The following is a 13,814-nucleotide window of genomic DNA, read 5'->3' on the forward strand; positions in this document are numbered from 1 at the left end:
ATAGACCCCTGCCTCAGTCCTGGGCGTCTGCCGCTCCAGCCTGTTTGTGTGGAGCCCCTTGGCCCTCCAATCAGTGCCCCCGCCCTGCTCCATCGTCTCTGCGCCTCCAGCCGCCGCTCTGGCGTCCTTTGTCGTCCAGCGTGGCGTGCCCACGTGGCAACCCTTCGGCTTCCATCCAGCACCCTGCCATGGCACCAGCCCTGGCACCTGCTGACCGTCTCACCGCATCCACCGTAAAGTACACGTGAGCTAATATTATACCTTTGTCAATCAGAGCCCTTAGAGTCAATAGATTGCTAGAAACAAGTCAGGCCTTAAAGAGCTATGTACCTTTTGTAAAACTGTTTGATAACCTGTATTACCTGTACAATAAAAACTCATATCAAGAGACTTGTTTCATTTGGGAAATTGACTATATATAATCCACACCCTGGAGATTGGAGTACAAGCTCAGCTTGTGTACTCACTCATAGCATATTACTTGGCTGGAATGCTAATGTAACAACTTATAACTATAAGTTACGTTAATAAGCTCTAATGTAACAATGCATCTATGTTTTATGTGTGTGTGTGTGTGTATATATTTGTAAATTTAAAAAAAAATAGAAACTTCTGTAAAAAAAAAAACCAATCACATTGATCTCTATAGATACTTTTTACATGTTTGAAAATATATATTTTAAACACCACTGTTTTATCCTTACACTATAATACCCACGCTCAGGCTTCGCCTTTGTGGGATTTATTTGTTACTCTTTCATTCTATATTACAATGTATGTAGGTACCTGAATTGTATATGTATCATAAACTTTGTTAATAAAAAAAATAAAAACTAATGTTTATGAGACACGGTTTTTATGCATAGCACAAAGGATAATAAATTATTATAAGCAATAATTAGTCGCCTGTAATATCAAAACAAATTGAAAATATTTCCCGAATAAAAATAAATGCCGCCGACGGGAATTGAACCCGCACCTTCTGATGTCCGGTCAGACGCTCTGAACCACTGAGCCACGTCTGCTTATTTCCAACCCGCCAAATAATTCAATATGTAGGTACTAGTACTTCAATCAAAAAGTATGTCTCGACGCCATCTAATGGGAAATTTAGCACTAACAAAGCCTTTCCTACAAAAATAAAGTTGGTTGTTTACAGGTGGAAAAAATATAACAAGCAGTAATAAGCCGACAAGGCTCAGTGGTCGCGAAGGCGTGGGTTCAATTCCCGTCGGCGGCATTTATTTTTATTCGGAGATATTTTCAAATTGTATTGATATTAATTACAGGGGACTAATTATTGCTTTTAATAATTTACGAAAAAAATTATTTGGGTTATATCCGAAAATCTATAGAAAATGGATTCAGTAACAAAAATGAACGATTACTTTTTAAAAAAGCGGCCTCCTTGATTTAATACAATTTGATTCTGTAATTTATTATGAATTTCACCGTAGTCCTCCTGCAGGCAAAATAGAGTAATTTGTAGCCGGTGTTATCGAGCGCAGATATTAATATCGTCGTACAGTGCGGGCAGCGCAAAACATAAAAGTTGGTCACAAACACATTGTGAGGTGCTCCATTTTAGAGCCATCCGCAGTCCGCACCCTCCATAATAGATAGACGTTACGCTGGCAATTTTCCGTGGTGCATTTGCGTACTTAATGCATGCCAGCTGCTGATGGTTATTTATTAATGAGATACCACAAAAGAGTTCAAACTGCTGGGGAGCAGAGGGTCTTTGGAATTTCAATTTCGGAGAAAGATTCAAGGTTGAACGAAGGGCGGGGAGGAAGGAAACGGGAAAGAGAAGAGTTAGGCTAGGTAAGGTTAGGTTACGATACTTAAACATGAAAAGTGCTAATAAAATAAACAAAAAAATATATAACGAAACATGCAAAAAACAGAGTTAGGAAAAGTTCATTGGCCTCTTCGTCGCAAGGATTTAAAGCGACCTCTGCATACACCTAGGGTAAAAGTAAAAGAAAAAAATAGACCGCAAAATGGCTTACTTAAAGACGTTAAAGTGTTGGCTCCGGTATCTGAATCCAGTAGAACCTATTTTATCTTTAGGAATGCTGTGAAGAGGGTCTTTTAGCGTCTCGAAGGAAAAGAAGGAGAGAAAGTTCTGAGAAGGTAAAGGGTCCATTTTTTTTTTTTTTTTTTTATAGTGAATACCTCACAAGAGTCCCAACTGCTCCCGTCTGGAGCCAGTGAGACTATGGCATCCCCAATTGGGGGATGTTGTGAGGCTGAAGGTAAGTGGGGAAGGGAAAGAGGAAGGTGGGGAAGTACCTGGCTATTCAGATCTAGTCACTAAACACGGCTAAAGCCATTTGGAGCAACGTTTCAATTCTGAATGGTGGTCTTACACCAGGGCGATACTGGTAGTATCTTCCACTCTGGAACGTGCCGCAAATATACTATATATTATTTTAATTAATTAATTGTGAAATAACACAAATTAATCAAATAAAATTTATTAGCGCACGCCGGGTTCGAACCCGCGACCTTCGGAATGGCAGTCCAATGCGTTACCACTGGACTATGCCGGCCGTCAAATATTATATATTTATATATAATAAAAAAATCTCCGTGTAAAATGAGTATTGAAAATTTATTAAGAATTTCTTCAAATTATTCGTAGTTTGGTTAAAAACGGGATTGCATGCCCTTAACGCATGAATTGATAGGTTTCCTGTTAAACTTTTAACTAAAGAGGAATGTATTATTACGATGTCGGAACACGTGTTTATAAAAATCATAATATTTTTTACTTTTCGTCTTTATATATTATCAAGGCAAATGCAGATGAATCCACATGTTTTCCGATATATTATGAATTCTTTAAAGTTTATCAGGAAATGGCCTGCAATATCGTTTTAACTGAATTGTGAATGAATTTAAGATTTTTTTATATAATTGTTTTTTATGTTTACAAGGTTTTTATGCAAATGACAATGGATAACAAATTAACTAACCGACCGGTCAGTGGTTGAGTGGGCATAGCGCTTGGGTCTCACCCGAGCGTCGCGTGTTCGATTCCTCGGCTGGCTAAGTCCTCCATCACAACACAAGCAACATTTTCGGCTTTCTGTGGTGGTAGTAGGAGATTTTCAAACATTGTTGGGTTATTCGTAACCCGGGAATGTTTGTCTTTCTTTTAAAAAATCTAAAAAAATCTAATCTAAAAATTATTATAAACAATAATTTTTTTTTAAATAATTGATTATTTTATTAATTAATTTAATTTATTTTTATCTTTAAGTCTATTATTGTAATTTGGCATTAAGTATAACCCTGGTGATTGCTTACGAAACATGTTGGTTTCCTAAACGGTAAAAAAGTGGTTAAAACCTAGTGATTATTAATTTTGAATAATTATTAGCGTAAAAACCCATATAAATTGATAAAATCTTCCGAGAAAAGATAAATACACCCGAAAAATATTAAATGAAGCCGAAGTAGCATAGTTACTAGTCAATCGACCGGCAATCGGAAGGTTGCGGGTTCAACTCCCGGTGGCAGAGTTTATTTTTTCTGTTCTATGGGTATTTCAGGCTGATAATTATTGTTCATAGTAATTTGTTAGATTTTTACAAAATTAGGAATACTCATTTCGAGAGTATTATATTTTTACAAAATTAGGAATCTCAACTTCGGGATGTGATTCTACATGATGGTAGAAGTAAAAAAGATAAATAACTTTTCTCGAATTTCCACTGCTTTTTGGCCCACACAAAAATATGTTTCAATATAAGAGTTTATTTTTTCTGTTCTATGGGTATATCAGGCTAATAATTATTTTTTATAGTAATTTGTTCCAAAATTAGGAATACTCATTTTCTGCAGTAACTTCGGGAGGTGATTCTACATGATGGTAGAAGTAAAAAAGATAAATAACTTTTCTCGAATTTCCTCTGCTTTTTGGCCCACACAAAAATATTCAATTTTTTACCTGAAATCTATCTTAAAACGTTGGAATTTCGAAAAACGTCATTCATATTTTTTTAGAATCACCTCCCGAAGTTAGTACACTTTACCCCTGGACATCCTGTATATTTACAGAATCTAAAAATGTGTTGTAAAACCTATGTTTCCAGATTAATATTTTGAGGAATGAGATTAATTAAATTACATTGTAAATGGAAACCAATTGGTCAAAATAGAGCCTTATATGTTGATGCTCCCCAATAATAATAACCACAACATGTATAAAAAAATGTAAATATTCAAAATATTAAATCTCAGAAAGCTCTTCACTGATTGCTTTGAAATTTTGACATAACGTTGCATTAAATACGCGTGTGACTTTATAATCTAAAATACCTATATTATGTATCCTATGAGAGGTAAAAACAGCGCCATCTGTTGGACGTAAAAGCAACGCGCGCTATTGTCTTTCTATCTGCATAAACAAACTGGGCCACAGCAACCCGTGGCGGGGTACAGCTAGTATTAAAATAAACACGAAAGAATTTGTAAATAATCTTCTGATCGACATACAATTTTATATTTAGCGAGCCAACTTCTGTTAAAATATGAATAATGTTTATTCATGGATTCGGGTTATGCAAATAACGCCGTTCCCCGCTTGTTAAACGGCAGCTTATAAACTGGAACAAGTTAACAAAATAGGGAATTTGTTCCACGTAGAATAATCTGCCGGTTTTGAAGCTTAATCCCAACTACAATTATTTTATTTAACCAGCGATAATGTCGGCCCTAATATCCGGAGTATGAAAATTTTAATGCCACATCGGCAAGAGCCCAATTACAAAGAGCTGGTGCTTGCATGGAGAGTGATCTTTATTTAAAACCTAGTTAGGAGACGACAAACGCGTGCCCAACATTTGCAAGGCATTTATGAAGATGAGTTTGATGCTATGACCTATAAAAATCGCCCACGTGGGGAGTATTCAGCTGCGCATTTTTATTTTGTAGAAGGGAATATTTATTTATTTTGCAAAAACAGATCATAAAAAACAAATAGATTGCCAAAAGAATGAAAATACAGTTAGCACAAAAAATATTTTAAGGTTGCATATAGGACAAAAAGGGTAACACGTAGGTTCACACAGTCAAAGAATACTTCGTGCTTAAACTTGTTGAACGGTTTGTGAAAAATATCCACATTTCATGTGAGGCAGTTAACCTTTTCAGACCTGAATTAAAACTGGCAGTGGTAGAACATATTTGATGATTGAAAAAATTTGTAGAGTTATTTTAAAATTTTCGGTATTTTTTAGCTGTTATTTTTTGTTCAATTGTTTATAAATTATTGCTACTTTCATTTGAAAGAATATTAGGTCTTAGGGGGCGTATATCACATAAAATGCATGCCCAAACATCGATGTGTTTAACACGAACCTAGCTAAATTCACAGCATCCGTAAAAAAGTGATACTGCATCTTATTTAACCAAAAAACTTAATTTTTCATTGATTTTTTTTTTAAATATTTCAATTGATTAACACATTTTTGATAATTGATGTACTTTATCAGAATTGTTTGTATTAGGTATGTTGTTATGTATTTTTCTGTTATGGTTTGTTTTGTCGTTATTTTATTGGTCAATGACATAACTACTCTGATCACTGTCATATATGTATGTATAAAGACTGTTTATAACGCTAATAAATAAAATAAAAAATAAAAAAATATATTTTTAAATATAAAAAAAATACGTTGAGCAAAAAAACCTTCAAAAGAGGTTAAACACAAAGATCACCTTACAAAATTTAAAAATGGCTACCACCAGAACTAGTAAGTGTGCAAAGTTATATCAGCAATTAGAAAACGAAAACTGCGGATTTTTATTTGCTCTAGATAGTGAAAAAAAACTTAAATCTTTGTATTTTTAAATATATTCACGATCTGAAAGGGTTAATTAACCTAAGTAAACTGCAAGGTTGATCAACTCTTTTTAATTGAGTATTTAAAAAATTTGTAAGATATTTTTATATGAGAACGCATGGTGAATACCCACGATTTATGCGTCACATAGATTTGCTCTCCGAAACGCACTACGAAAGTTTCCAATCTAGGAGAAATGGGACCCTTCAAGTAACAGCTTTTAAAAAAATGAACTATTACATTGATAGCCCATACCTCTTGGAATGCTTTAAATTGTTTGTACCGAACAACTACCGTCAGGGTCGACGCCACGACTTGCTCTGTATTCCACACGGAAGAACGGACGTTATGGCCCAGCATAGCATGACAAGAGGTATGGTGCTGCTAAATGATACCTCTAGGTCTCTTGAAATTTTCAACATTGGCCTTGAAGATTTCAAAAGTCATTTTAGGCAAGAACTCTAAAATATCAGTTATTGTAAAATATTTCATTTAAAGTTTTGTATATTTTTGTTATATTCTTGTTATAGGATTGCATCAATCGTAATGCACAAAAAACCCAACATCTTTGTGGCTTTTTAATATTTCTATTTTTGAGACCGATAATTCGTGGTGGAATTCCATTATAATATATTATAATAAAACAAATAAAAAACTTTATTCCACTTAATTTTATTTTGACCGTAACCGGTTTCAGCTCGTCAAAGCCATCTTCAGACTGGTACACAAAATTCTTAGTCTACGGTTTATATAAAAAACGAAATTTCTCAAATATCTCGTATTTATAAATAGAAATGCAATATTGTACACCAAAATTTATACAATCAAACAAACAAAACAAAACAAATAGCCACTCTCTTCTAAACTTCAAGATGTTTAATTAGCTTTACGAAATCAGAAAAAAACGTTTTTACCGTCTCCTAGTTTTCATTTGAAGGGTTTTTATACCAAAACACAGTCGACTTGTACGAATATCGTTCGATTTATCTGTTTTTGACTTAGCGTCCCCCTTAAGTTGGCGAATTATCTGCTTTTGACTTAGCGTGCTTTTAAAATGTTTTTATTAGCAATAAAATCTTACTTTGGGTACAGAAGCAATCGGGAGAAAATTGGAGAATTTAAACTATTTCAACAAATACACATGCAATGATCCTAAACAATATGAAAACCGATGTGGTCGTTTGAATAAATCACGTTTTCGGTGCTAGAATGTATTATTATTAAACCAAACATTCGCCATGGTGACAATCGTTGTGGCAGGAGTCGTGCGCAATTGGCTAACTACCTGACAGATAATAATTCTTCCCGACAACAACGCGTTAGCGGCCACGTGATGATATCAGAACGTTATAACGCGGCAGATTGTGATATTTATATGTTTTTTTCAACATCGATAACTTTATTTAGAGATTCAATTACCGACGCTTAAATAAATAAATAAGTAGGTACCCAATTCTAAAGTATATGTACAATGTGTCGAATATAAATTTAAAATGCCTGTTTATTTAATAAAATGGCGGGCAAAGTCTAAATCAGAAGACCTCATTTTTTAAAAAGAAAACCTTGCTTTTAGACTGAAAAGAAGTGAGTTTGACATCCTAATATACCTACTCAATCTGCTATTTTTGCATGTTTTAGTTCGCTAAAAGTGCCAAACCTCCGGTACGGGTGCCCTTATATAAAAGTGTAAGTCCCTTTCTACAGCCCGTACCTTAATCCGCCTCACAACGCTGTCCAACCGGGTGGCGACAAAGTTCCCTGCCTTTACAGCGTATAGCAAGGGCGCTCTTGTGATGTGTCGCATAAAAAAGAAAAGAAGGCGATTTTATCTGGAGAGTGAGAAAACCAAAATCACACATATCAACGGTCATTAGGGATATTTCAATATCAAAAACTTTATCTGGACATTTAAAATAGAATCCTATAAAAATAGACATAGGTGGGCACCTTCGTCAATGGCCATAGTAATAATTATTGTCTTTATATTGATATTAATATCACCTGTCTTCACAATTCTAAATCATATTATGGCGTTCGGCAAACCCTCTTTACTGTTCCATAAGCAGTTTCTAGCCGATATTTCTTCTTATTTATTATTTTATCACGTAATTGTACGTACTGAGTTTTATTGCCCAGATGCGAAATCCCTTCCCAGAGTGGTGCTGATTTTGCAAAACAATAACTACATAGTATCCAATTCAATTAAGATCGTAGGCAATTTCCGATAAGCAATCAAATACGACCTCCGATATTTCTTTAGGGCCGTATCGTAGCTACGACATAAGAGTAGAGTAATTAAATTAAACGAAAGAGGAAAAGAACCCGTACAAAAATGATTGCCTAAGAGTTAACGGTTTATGAAAACAAAGTGGCCAGCCGTAATTTTCTGAGGTAAAAACCTTTCAGCAAATACCGTTAGTTTTATTTTCCATAAAAATGGCAACTTTATCGGTGTTTAAATAAATAAATAAAAATATTTTCGAGTGCGAAGTAAGCGTGCAAATTCATATACTGTTTATTTATATTGTTCTGTTTCGTGAAAGCCTCACTGGGAGAACCTGTGATGAAGTTCTCCAATGATTGTTAAAATGTAAAAAATGAGTTTGTTTCAGAGAAACATTAGTATTGCTAATTAATTAAGAGTAAGCTACAAGCCAATATTGTGTATATTCTTGGTATACCTTATATCTTAGGTAATAGGCATTAAAATCGCTTGACAAACGGAGTCAAGCAACGTTTGATTTCAAGCAAAAAACTGTTTTTTATTTATTTTGTAAATAATTTGATAATAAAGAAAAAAAGTTAATCAAGTGAAATTGTCACAGATAATCTTAGCTATAATACTGTATTTTTTTAAGTTGTTTCCTTTATGCGTTCATACATTTCTATTGAAAAAATATTTTTTTTAGTAGTTTGCATTTATATTTTTATTGAGTAATTTATATATTTATTTGTATTCATAATGTACACCAATTCGTTATAAAGATTAATCAAAATAGTGATTTGGCATTAAGCTTCGTCTTAAGAATCTCTTCAAATTATTCGTTGGGCCCTTAACAAATGAAATGATATGTTTAGAGGAATGTGTTATCACGATGTCTGAGCACGTGTTCATAAAAATCATAATATTTTGGCAATTTTTCACTAAACATGAACACGTGTTCCGATATATGAGGAATTTACTAAAAGTTTATCAGGAAACGGCCTGCAATTTCGTTTTTAGCCGGATAACGAATAAGTTGTGAGATTTTTAATAAATCCAAAAAAAATGTGGATGAAACCATGTTTTCCGACACTTGTGTATTAAAAATCAAATGCAGGGGTCAAGGAGCAAGCATAGACGAAGTACAAAAGCCAAAAAAACACCTTAAGGCCAATTAAAATAGAAACTTGGTAAAAAGAAAGAAAAGGGCTCGAGAAAGCGCCTGCACTCACGTATTTCCGACACACCTGTGTTGCCGTTAGCCGGGCCCTCGCTGCAGCCGGGTTCAGCCACGGCCACGATGCGGCCCGGCAGTAGGCGCGCGCGCACCACGCTGAGCAGCGCGAGCGTGCGTGGGTCATCGCGGCAACCGGCGATAAACACCTGGAACAAGAGAACAGATTGGACGTTATAAGGTTTATAAGAAAAAACATTGCGCGGTAGTATTAGGGTGGACAAATGGCAATTTTTGCCAATTTACATAAAGGCACATTTTTATTTGAATGTACACAATTTAAATTTAGAGGGAAAAAATTCTTGCGTTTTTCGGATGGTGTGAGTGTATTAGTGAAGGCAATGATTGCAAATGCCTACATAATGTACAAATAAAACAATAATCTAAAAGTATTGAATTATTGCTTGAAATGGCTTTGGCCGTATTTGGTAACCAGACCTGAATAGCCAGTTACTTCTCCACCTTCGTCTTCCCTATCTTTTTCCCCTCCTCAATACCCTCAGTCTCCCAACATACCCCAATCGGGGATGCCATAGTCTCACTGGCTCCAGACGGTTGTGGAGCAGGTTCGTTTCAATTCTGGGGTACAATTTTTTTTATTAAAATTTAGGTAGTTAGTGTCTGAATTTCGAAAGCTCTTAAAAACATGCAAACACGGACCCAGCCGTATGAAGAAGTGCAAACACTTAGGGCGAGTTGTTTCGGAAAAGCTGAACAATTATTCAGATTCCCGAGTTCTATTCAAATGTAAAAAAATCTTCACGTCGATTTTATTCAAATACAAATTGGGTTGTTTCAACTCCGAAAAAGCTTCCGTTATATTTGAATAATCCGTTCCAGTGTTCCCCGCCGAATCGGGCAATTATTGCAGAGAATAATTTTTTTGCGAGACAGGAATTATTTTTACGCTGGCAACACCTCGTATTTTTATCAATCTGTCAAAACTTTTTCCCGCCGCGCCGTCACTTCGTTGGATTGCTTGTTTTGTGTGATTTTTTTGTTGTTCATTTAGGCATCTCAATTTTTGACAACTTATAATGGATCCCAACTTACTGTAAGTATTGTAAATTATACCTTATTGCCATAATAAATATGAACCTTATTAATAAATAATACACGTTTGGAACCGTATAGATACGTAAGTGAGCATTTTATTTTCGTAAAACCATTATGTAAAGCTTGATAATATTTTGTGGAATTTCGTCTTCTAAACGAGATAAACGATCATTATGAAAACATTTGCGATACGTGTATATACTTATCGTTAGTAAAATTACTTGAACTTTGTGAGAATGAACTTTCTAAAAGCATTGCGTTTTATTTTTTGAATGTTCTGCCATGCAATGGTGGCAAATCTTTTTGTTTATTTTTATATATTATTTTGAATTCTGCCACACTTTAATAATGCTTTACCGAGGAATATTATAGTGCTTTCATGTGTAATAAAATATCTATAAGAAACTATAAAATATCTATATATATTTTGAACCTAATAAATATAATATTTGCCGTGCATATTTAATTTTATATCAGCAATTCCTTGTACTATCTTGTTACTTATAAATATGAAATGTGTTTTCAGGAAACGATGCCATGTTGGTGAGGAAGTATAGCCATATTCTCACCAATAAAAAGACCGACGCAGTCATCTGCAAACAACGAGAGGCGACATGGCTTACTCTTATATCCGATTTCAATGGCGATGGATTCTGTCAAACAGCTCCGAGCTCGGTTTGAAAATATGAAGCGTCGGGCAAGGCAGGTTGGAATATATTTCTTAATTGGTATTAATCTTAACGCCATAATGCTGTTAAATGAACTGTTATATTTAGTAATTCGTTGCCCTGATGCTTTGTTTAATTCATGCAGGTATATATGTTTATTAATTGACTTTTAATAATGCTTCAAGGACGGTAGCAGAGAAATTCAGGAGAGGACTAGCGGTGGACACAAATTTTATGCAGAACATAGTGGCTACTTCGATTGACGGACTCCCTAGCGTGTTTGACGATGACATCAGCACTTTGGTGCTGCAGGAGCTATCTGGTGGTGGAAGAAGGTGGGAGTTTGGTTAGCGCCACAGCTGAGGTTTATTATGGTGTTGACGGCAGTTTACTAACTACTTGTAAGAACTTGTGTTTCAAACAATGTTTCCTAGTTTTATATCAGTTCTTCATTTAAGATAATCTGGTTAATGTATTCTAATGTTGTTAATGCATCCAAATCCAACCGTTTAGATAGCAGCGCCCCAGAAACCTCAATCCTAAAAGCAATTTCATCTCATTTAAATGTAAACGAATTTGTTGACTGACTTAATACAAGTTTTCAAACAAACTGTTAGTAGATTTGAGTACAAAATATTTGTATTTCACTATCGTTGCTTTACTTAAGATAATAATCTTATTAGTTAATGTATTCTCATGTTGTTGAAGCATCCAAATCCAACCCTTTTGACAGGAGTGCCCCCTACGATGTCCCCAGAGGATACATACAAAGTCACAACAAACAAAACAAATGATCAAACAAAAATAACAATTAATTTTAAGGATACCACAAAAGCACAAACCATGTTAGCATCCAAACACAATGACCCGATAAAAAAAATTCAACGGAGAAGGAGCCAAATATGTTTATCTTAATGCGGCATTAACCCAATATTACAAAAATCTGCACTGGAACACCAGAAAAAGAGCCCAAGAAAAAGACTACAAATATGTTTGGGTAAAATCAGGAAAAATTCTCGTCAGAAAATCCAAAGACTCAAAGGTTATGGAAATAAAACACCTAAACGATATATCTAATAAACTGACATAAACACGACTGTACATCTAACACAACCTCACATCACATACTTACACAAATACACACCAACATGGCAGATTACATGGAATATATAGATTCGGACAATCAACACTACTGTGAAAGTACAAATGATATTAACCTCTGGACCAAATTCACAAAAGAAAAACATAGAATCAATATATTACACCAAAACATTAGATCGATCAATAAAAATTTTGATGAATTTTTTATATACCTCCAACAGCTCGAAAATAATTTTGATGTCATTGTGCTGACAGAATGCTGGTTGAATGACAACTACATACCAAAAACAATCAAAAACTATAATACACACCATACAAAAATACACAAAAACCAAAATGATGGTATAGTTATATACGTCAGTGATAAAAATAACACAACCATTCAAGAAATAAACATAATCGACTCCAACTGCATACAAATTACATATGGAAAAGAAACATGTATCCTAGCTATGTACAGATCTCCATCCAAAAACAACATCACAAATTTCTTAACTGATCTTAACAATACATTAAATGATCTCAACAAATACAAAAATATCATCATCATAGGAGATCTTAATATAAACATTCTACAAAACGGACACCCACAAAACATAGAATACCTAGCAATACTAGCACAACACGGACTGGAGCCAATAATAAATGTCCCAACACGGGTCACACAAAACACTAAAAGCTGCATAGACCATATAATGATCAAGACAAAACTAAAAACCAAAACAGTAGTACTTGAAAGCACAATCACTGATCACTACATGAATATGATAGCAATAGACACCGAAAACACTACTTCGAAACAACATAAAATATTTACAAAAAAAATAATTGACTACTCAAACTTAAAAGAAAAACTCCAAAAAATAAACTGGAATACATTATACCAAATAGATAATGTCGATGAAGCCTGGAATACATTTACAAATACGCTTACGCAAGAAATAAATAATTACACTACAATAAAACATATAAAACTTACACACAAAGCAAAAAAAATTAAACTATGGATAACACAAGGAATATTAAACTGTATTCGTAAACGAGACAAAATTCACAAACAAATTAAACAAACACCGTATGACATGGAACAACTTAATTACTATAAAAGATATAGAAACATATGCACGAAAATTATTAGAGTAGCTAAGGAGATGTACTACAAAGAAAAACTTAAAAAAGCAAACAATTACCCAAAGGAAACATGGAAAATATTAAAGGAAGTTACATACACACAAAAATACAAACAAAAAAATACTATCGAACATCTAAATATTAACTCGAAAAAAATAGATGCCAAAACAAATATAGAAATGATGGCAAACCACGCAAATAACTTTTTTGCAACTATAGGGAAAGTTTTAGCGAATCGTAAAAAACACAGCACAAACACACTAACACAAACAAACAGATCAAACATCGATACCCAACCAACACAACACAGATTTATATTAAAAATAAGTTCGGAAATGGAAATTAACAAAATAATAAATACATTAAAAAACCAGATTGCTCCTGGATTAGATGAGATAACAACGGATTGCATTAAAATAATAAAAAATGAAATATTAAAACCTATAACACACCTAATCAACCTTAGCATAACACATGCCTGCTTTCCTAATACTCTTAAAAAAGGACTGGTAATCCCTATGTATAAATCCGGAGATAAAATGGAAATAACTAACTATAGACCAATC

The 13,814-nt window shown here is 34.1% G+C and overlaps 1 protein-coding gene across 4 annotated transcripts in view; it reads right to left on the reverse strand.

Annotated features, from left to right (window-relative positions):
• LOC149419014 (spermatogenesis-associated protein 20) overlaps positions 1-13,814 on the reverse strand; it is a 356,194-nt gene that overhangs the window by 88,331 nt on the left and 254,049 nt on the right. For all 4 annotated transcript variants that reach the window (XM_089638035.1, XM_089638037.1, XM_089638038.1 and 1 more), the window contains exon 5: positions 9,291-9,441. In XM_089638035.1, the coding sequence (XP_089494161.1) occupies positions 9,291-9,441 (151 nt within the window). The remainder of the gene's footprint in view (positions 1-9,290; positions 9,442-13,814) is intronic.

This window comes from Hesperophylax consimilis, chromosome 12, assembly GCF_061612785.1.
Source record: "Hesperophylax consimilis isolate HC1 chromosome 12, BYU_Hcon_1.0, whole genome shotgun sequence".
NCBI classification, from domain to species: Eukaryota; Metazoa; Arthropoda; class Insecta; order Trichoptera; family Limnephilidae; genus Hesperophylax; species Hesperophylax consimilis.